Here is an 8341-nt window from a genome sequence, read left to right as displayed (position 1 = left end):
GCAGCCCTGGCTTCTTAGGAAGTGGCTGCAGCGTGCAGTGTGTTGCCCCCCTGCAAGATGAGATCACCTGAGTCCCACAGGTCCCAGCACTGCAGAGAGGCCTGTCCCACACAGAGCCAGCTACGCTAGGGTCAAGGGCAGGGCCCTGCCACTGCACTCCCCAACCTACTTCCTGAATGTGGAGCCCCCTTCCACCACCCCCCACACTACCCCTGCATAACCTCTGCGCAGCCACAGTTCCTCTTGCTATCGTCCTCTGGATGACGCGAAACACAGATAATGTCGAAGTCCTGTTCAGAATATTTATAGGAAAAAGCTACAAAGAGTCATTGAGGCATTACATGGCAAACAACACTACTGACACCTGAATGAAGAAACATCAAGTTCTAGTAAAGAAATCCCAGTAAAAAACGTGTATTTGTAATAAAGGAATTAAGCATTGAAGATGAAAATATGACAAGTACCTTGATCGCCTACTTTTATCCGGCACAGTATAATCTGGTACTGAACTGAAGGCTGCAGTGTTTGAACAGGGAATACTACTCAGACTGCAGCAGACACCTGGAGCCACGCCAGAAAGAGGGCGAGGGGGGAGAGAGAAAGTGAGAACGAGAGATCAAGAGAACGAGAGAGCTGAGCGCCAAGATCAACAGCAGGTATTCAGTTGGACAGTTTCTAAGTGGTGTTGTCCTTCTGATCACCTCAAATAAAAATGCCAGCAGATGACTTGAGCTACAAAGACACTCACAGATCGAGAAAGGTCCAGAGCAGACCAAATTAGAAGGATTCAAAGGATTCAACACTGAGCATGTACTGTGTGATCATATCCATTTCATCAGAGCATGATTGAAATAGCTTGGGAAAACCAGCAATGCTAAATCCTCTTATCAGATTTGAAGGCATTAATCATATTTGGCTCATGATTATGTAATTGTGCATGCAACAAGTCATTGCTCTGTAACATGTAGCTATTTAGGCCTGTGTTGGTCGGTTGGTTTCTGCCATAAGCCCGTTGTGTTGAACCTTAGTTACATGGATAATGCTGTTATCACACATTCATAAAACCATAAAGAGCTGCATCTCTGAAGTAACCATTCATACTCACTGGGAGTATACTTCTCCTCCACATCACCTTTGACCAGTGGAGGCCTTCTGGCAGGATCACCAATTGCAATTAGGAACTCTCCAAGGAGACGTCTCTCTTAGACACAGCCAAATTGCCTTCAGTCATAAAAAATGCATGCATTTTACATTCATACAACACACAAACACACACAAAAAAAACACACATGCACGCACACACCACAAATTATAATACCTATTCACATCCATATTACGCACACTACAACTATTCCCCATCATGAAAGGTGACCCTCCCTCCTGGCATGGAGCCAACAGGTGCATTACAAAGCCCTCATACATGAGTGATGACAACGTCTTCTAGTTACACAGGTAAACATGCTCTCATATGTGTCACCTGCTTTTACCTCTGGAACTCCTCACATGCCACTTGTGCCAGTGAAACTGTACAGCTTGTGTAGAAGAACAATACCAACTCGTATCTAGGCACGACGTGAAGATGGAGTGGAGGACACAGTACCAGAGTCCCTGGCGACGGCCCTGCCTCCCCTACACATGACCCTTGGCCTGATGGTGTGAGACCAAGAGCAGCTATCTGAAGGAGTGTGTCCTGGGATGAGTTGCCTGTTGCAGATAAGGTCTGACTCTCGCACCAAACATTCATACCATGCAGAGGAGAGGTAACATGACATAAATGTGGAGATTACTGGGCTAGCGCATAGGAATACATGTGCACGTGTGCACACAAAAGGCATAAACTAGTCCATGTAAATGTAATGAAACCAAAAACATAAACCCATACATATTCTGTATTCTGTGCACACACACACACAGATCCCAGTTTATCTGGTCCCTGTGACAGATTTAGGCATTTGTGCCATCTCCTTCAGACTAACATAATCTGCACTGGGAGTAAAATCCTGTTGCAGAAAAACAGATTTTACTGAATAGACTCCATTGTGTTCCATATTAGGTCGAGAAAAACCTGGGAGGTGACATTGGAACTGCTTACAAGATCACGGTTCATCTCTGAACAGAACAGAATCTAGTGAATATAGTGAAACCATATTTTCTGATGATTCTGCTTTCATTTACAGTATGTCACCAACACAAAGTGTCTGACAGAACAATATTAGAAACAACAGGCAGCATTCGCATGATCTCATGCTCTCTCCAGGAAGAGGACATTTCACTAGACCTTTGACCGTCAGTCAAAGAGACCGAGCGAGGTGACTTGGGGTAGAGAGATAGAGATGCTGTTACATCTTCACTGGTTCTTCAAATCCTCCTCAGCCTAAGTTTCCATCCTCCCCTTGCCCTGTGGCTCAAGTGGGATAGGGACAGGGACAGAGACAGGTGGCAAGTGGGAGAAAGGAGAGCAGCCAAACATAAGAAATCAGGATATCAGATACGACCATCCTCACTACCAACTCAATTAGACCTGAGAATCTAGTAAGCTGCATAAGTGAAATAAGCGGTCGCTTAGGGACCCAGATCGCCAGGGGGCCTCAATTTACTAGTCAGGGTCTCAACTTACTGTTGAGAGTTAGAATAGTAGAATACACAATGTGCAAGTTCAAAATTTGGTTGTGCATCAGTCATTTTTCTCTTGTTATGTCAATCACTGACAGTCACTTAATAAGCCATGTCAGCTAACAATAATCATGGCCGAATACCGACTAGGCACGCAGGGCACATGCCCAGGTGTCCTGACCACTACGGGTCTCCCATTGATTTTGTTAGTCACTCTCACTCAGATACTGTATCATGGCATAAGTCATAGCAAAATGTGCAGAGGGCCAACCAAATCTCACTTAGGGCCCCCAAAATGCTAAAGCTGGCCCTGCTCATGATATTAATCCCCAATGAGCAAGTGAGGTGAGATAAGGGAGGTAAAGGCAAAAAAAAGGCCATGGTGGTGAAGTAAATATAGCAAGTAAAACACTGGAATGGTTGATTTGCAGTGGAAGAATGTGCACAATAGAGAGAGAAATAATGGAGTGCAAAGGAGCAAAATAAATAAATACAGTTGTCATAAAATAACATCCCAATTTTTTTTTTAAATATATTTTATATATACGTTTTTTTAAGTAATAGAGCTTGGTGTGGCATATGTGCCACAACATGGAGATTGAAGAGAGCATAGAAATATAAGACAATGTGTTGAAGGCTGGCACTCCCTTTTTATAAAACCGTCCCCACCAGGAAAAGTGGACCATGGAGTCTGTGCTATGTATACTTTGAGCTCTCTGAAACGGAATGCATGTAATTTCCATCTGCTATGTATGATATTCCATCTACGAAATTATTCCTACACAGGTACAATTATGTGCTTATTGCAAATGCGATGTATGTGTGGACTACAATGCAGCGGCAATGCAAGACCAAGGGAGTGACGCATTGCAGGTACAAACACACCAATCAGAGATCGCTATTTCATCCATCTACGTCTTGTGCCGCGCAAGACATATCACTGACTAGCAGAAAGTATACATGCGCAGCTGGCCAGTCCATCTTCTAAAGCCACTTTTTATGTTTAAATATGGCATATAAATTCATGTCGGTGAAATATTAACAGAGTTTAGGTCATTTTACAAATAATTTTACAATTAATCTCAATAAATGTGTGTTTGTGCTAATTTAGTAAATTAGGAGAAAGGAGGTTGGCGGAGGGATCGCAAATGGGGGAGGAGTTAAAGTACAACGGTTAAAGGCGCGTCAAACTCTCTGCTAGTGCATTCCGTGAGGTTGTAACTTTAAGCTGCGTCTATATCTCCTTGCTAAGCGTCGTAAAAAACCTGCTGCTACTATATCGCAATGGTAAGTGAACCGAATTCATTTTTTCCCTCCTCGCTATATGGTTCAGTAGTTGTCGTCCTTCAGTTTTTTTTTCTCGACAAAAGTACTTAGTTACTTGGGCTTGACAGCCATGCTGTCTGAATAGGCGAACCTGCGTGCTGGCGCATACATTTTGCTGGCCGTCGTCGTGAGTTCGATACTTCAGCATTATTTAATATCTTGCAGGAAGTTAATATAATAACTTAGCTAGCTAGTGACTGTAAAATGTTGGCAGCTTGTTACATTAGTTAACGTCATATTAGAAAGCAGCTGACGCTGACTAACGTTAAAAAGCCTGACGTTACTGTATGTAGCCGAAGTTAGTTAGCTAAGATTACCGCCAATTTGCGGTTGGCTAGGAACATTCAATAGCTAGCTTGCTAACTACTTGAAGTTAGAATAGGTCACGTTAGCCGGATAGCTACATGGCTTAACGTTACTGTTCTGTCTTGGCTAGTATCTAGCCATCAAATTTGTAATCTCTAGTTTAAAGAGCATTCTCGAATTTGCTTCCGGTACTTGCTGTCGTGTAACGTTAGTTGACGTTATGTATTTGTGTTGGCTAATTTGACTCGCTAACGTTAAAGCTAAAACTGCTAGGGTAGGTTCACTAGCTACTGTAGTTAGCTAACTCTACTGTAGATGGTCAGTTGATGATGGATTCAGAATTAACGTTTTAAGTTAATGCAAGCCAGTTGCCATCACCACTAGTCGGTTAGTTAACATATGTTAAGTGGTGGCTCATCTGTTATAATTATAACATCTATTCCCCCCAGGCTGATCAGCTGACAGAGGAGCAGATTGCCGGTAAGACAGCATTGCACTCGTCTGTCCCCTACCCTGGAACGTGGCCCACTGGATCCCCCCACCTACTCGGCATTGGATTTATATTTTTGCCTTTTAAGGCTTGCATCGGGACAAGCTGGTCATAAAACGATAATGAATGGGCAGGCTTTCTAGCCTTGGGTCTAAAGGACTCCCTCATGGCAAGCAACTCAACATGCTTTTTATGATTTCCATGTCATAAATGATCAAATCTTAAAGGGATCATCTGGTCCCACCTCTTGCTCAACTGCTGGTTGCAGCCTTTGACCTGGGTGTGTCCTCTCCTTGTTGGATGACATTCTGCTAGCTAGTTCATGGCAGGAAGGCTGGCAAGCACAGTGAGACTAAGTTCAATTGGAATCTTGAGTCTGTAACATGACCAGTGTATGCAAAACCTTTTTCTACAGAAAAAAAAACTAACTCATGGAGAAGTTGGCAAGTTCAAGTGCCCCCCCCCCCCCCCCCCCCCCCCCAGGACAGTGGTCAAGTCAACTTGCGTTAACTGACATCTTTCCATATTTTCTTAGTCTGCTGTTAGTCCGAACATGTTCTGCATGTCAGCAGTCAAGTTTTCAAGATGTAAGATTTTCAAAAAGCAGTGTCACTTGCCACCATGTGTTTTGCATCATGATGTAGAAAGTGACTTTGCTTCTGGAGAACTTGACTAATGACACTCCCAACATGTTTTGTATATCAACTGGGAAACATATCTTTTAGATTTATATTTACCTTTTCACAATGTAGACTTGCGTTCTTTCAGTGGTGTAAGCTTTTAATGTGTAAAGTCTAGTTCAGATGGGGGTTGCTGACAACATGCATCTCATTTGGGGTGTGGTTTGAATATTGTAATTGTAGGGAAGTATCCCCTGTTTTGTACAGAGGATTTCAAACTTTATGCTAGAAAATAACTAGACTGTGGCCTAGATGGCTGACCCGTGTTTTCAACGTAATCTACTGCATGACATTTCGTGGTTTGCAATCTTTCTAGATTAGGTTTTACTGGATCGCCTGCGCATTGGACAGACCGCAATATCTTGTGAACATGCTCTGGAAAATCTTGGGTTGGGGACTCTGCCTCAGGGATGTTTTATTTAATGCAATGGGAGTTTTGTCCATGACGGTGACGAGTGTCTTATTAGGAATTTAAATGTGATTTCTCTATGGGAATTGTCTTTCTGGGCTGGACTTTTGTTAAACTGCAATACTGACGCTGTCCATTTTAAAGGGGGGGGGGGGGGGGCGGCATCTGTTAGTGCTTTGGTAAAGTGGAGGCAATTGTGTTGTCATGGTTATTTTTGTTTGACCCCTGTGAGGGTATCCTGACACTGGCAGGTCTATTTATTACACAGTACTCCTGCAACAAAGGAAGTTCCTACTTATAGCAAAGGATCCTCAACTGCAGGCCTAATTGTGGTTCACTATGCTGACAAGCTGTTGCAAGCCATGACTAATTGCAGACTTTGCACAGCAAGACCACTGGCTATCACGATAGACTGCTTGTCATTCATTCTGTGCCAAGTTTGAAACTCTTTCTAGAGCTCTGACTTGTTCCCACATGTCTTAATCACAATTTTATAGCAGGATAGAGTTTAGGGTGGGGTATATTGCTAGAGAATTTTACAGGCAATAGTTATTTAATTGTGCAACTTTTTTTTTACTACTAGCCTTTTTGGGTTTCCTGTATCTGAGGAGTCACTTCCCCTGTTGTCAGTTCAAGAGGAAGGCCTCAGTTTCTGTTTATCTCTCTGCAGAGTTCAAAGAGGCTTTCTCGCTCTTTGACAAGGATGGCGATGGCACCATCACCACCAAAGAGCTGGGCACTGTCATGCGCTCTCTGGGCCAAAACCCCACAGAGGCTGAGCTGCAGGACATGATCAACGAGGTGGATGCTGATGGTGAGAAGCCAGCTCTTTCACAACTTCCTGTTGAGACTAGATGCGTGCAGTCACTGAAGAGATGTCCTAAACGTGTTTCTTCTCCCTCCCAGGTAATGGAACGATAGACTTCCCAGAGTTCCTGACCATGATGGCGAGGAAGATGAAGGACACAGACAGTGAGGAGGAGATCAGAGAAGCATTCCGCGTCTTCGACAAGGTAACACATATCTGCATTCATCCTGACAAGGTGTTTGGGTGTGGGACAGTGCTCTGACGTACGTGTGCTCTGCTCTAGGATGGGAACGGTTACATCAGTGCTGCTGAGCTGCGCCACGTGATGACAAACCTTGGGGAGAAGCTGACTGATGAAGAAGTTGATGAGATGATTAGAGAAGCAGACATTGATGGTGATGGCCAGGTCAACTATGAAGGTTGGTACAACATATTATTTAACATTTTCTCAATTTAGATTTTCTTTGTTCTTGGATGGTGTCAAACTAACGTTGACCTTTTTATCATTTGCAGAGTTCGTACAAATGATGACAGCGAAGTGAAGGCCTTGTACAGATATTTCTTATATAAATAACTTGCCTTTTTTTCTTTGTAATTTATCTGTAAAATCTTAATAGCCCTCCCTGCTGTCCAAAGGAACTGCATGTAAACTGCATAGGCTCTGAGTCCCCATGTCCCTTTCTTTTGCTGTCATCGTGTTTTGGAGTGACGGCACGGTTTTAATAAGGAATGCCCGTCGCAGCCCCAGGGATTGGCCAGAGCTTAGAACCGTCACATCTGCTCAGCTCCAGATGCGTGGTGACGGTGGAGACCTGTCAGCTGGTTGTCACTTGGCAACACTGTTGGAATGGAAACAGTGTAGAGGAGTCAACACTGCATGGACTACGGACAAAGTATATGAAATCTCTCAGCATTGCACTACTGCAAAAAATGACTGGTGTATCTTCTAGATACTCGTACAAACTCTTTTTGTATCTGCTGTTCTATACCAGAAAACAACTTTGTTTTAATCTTACTATGCTTTTTAATGTTTTACTCACTATTCTTTTATGGCCTTTGGCCGTGCTTCAACTAATTCATTCCAAGTTGTATATTTTTGTTTTCCAATAAAATTTACAATTTACCCAGATTTGAACATTGTTTTCTCAGCTGTAATAGTTTAAGTTAATTTTGTCTATGAAAGATTCTCCTTTTGCAAAGAAACCAACATGAAAGTGGTTTACTAATGTACCCATGTAAGGTCCCTGAGCAGTGAAAATGAGCATCAGCCAATGCCTTGGAACATTCAGCTCTAATTCCTATTGTCCTTTAAATAAAAGGACAATGGGATCAAAAGCTTTTCTTTCTAATAGTATTCCATTAGATTAACACATGTCCAGACCCTTTTGTAAATAGATGCATCGTGTGATGTTGGCTCAGTACCAGGCAGACACTGACTGCCTCATCTTATTTGGCACGAATGCCTGAATAACACTTCAGGTCAAAACGCCAAGGCAATAAAATGAACTGCAAGTTATTTTTAGGTTAAACAAAGAGTTTGTTTACAGATATGCTAAATGTTTATTTCAATGATAAAGCTCATTGTGGAGCTCACCCATGCTTCCTGAGCCTATACCCTTGCCACACTGCATAGTGACATGCTAGCTACTAGTCAATTTGAAGTACTGTTCATGGCATGGAGAAGCAGCTCTTGGATCTAGAAAGGCAGC

At 42.9% G+C, this 8341-nt stretch overlaps 1 protein-coding gene across 1 annotated transcript; it reads left to right on the top strand.

Annotated features, from left to right (window-relative positions):
* Positions 1-3770: 3770 nt before the first annotated feature.
* LOC110502333 (calmodulin-1) lies at positions 3771-7751 on the top strand. Its single transcript, XM_021580278.2, has 6 exons — positions 3771-3900; positions 4695-4725; positions 6495-6638; positions 6731-6837; positions 6916-7051; positions 7146-7751. Exons 1-6 carry the CDS (start codon positions 3898-3900, stop codon positions 7172-7174), a joined length of 450 nt encoding a protein of 149 aa, XP_021435953.1. The 5' UTR covers positions 3771-3897; the 3' UTR covers positions 7175-7751.
* Positions 7752-8341: the final 590 nt, after the last annotated feature.

The sequence above is a fragment of the Oncorhynchus mykiss genome, chromosome 23 (genome assembly GCF_013265735.2).
Source record: "Oncorhynchus mykiss isolate Arlee chromosome 23, USDA_OmykA_1.1, whole genome shotgun sequence".
Lineage (NCBI taxonomy): Eukaryota > Metazoa > Chordata > Actinopteri > Salmoniformes > Salmonidae > Oncorhynchus > Oncorhynchus mykiss.
The sequence above is the reverse complement of the archived record's forward strand: the minus strand, read 5'-3'. Positions and strand labels throughout refer to the sequence as shown.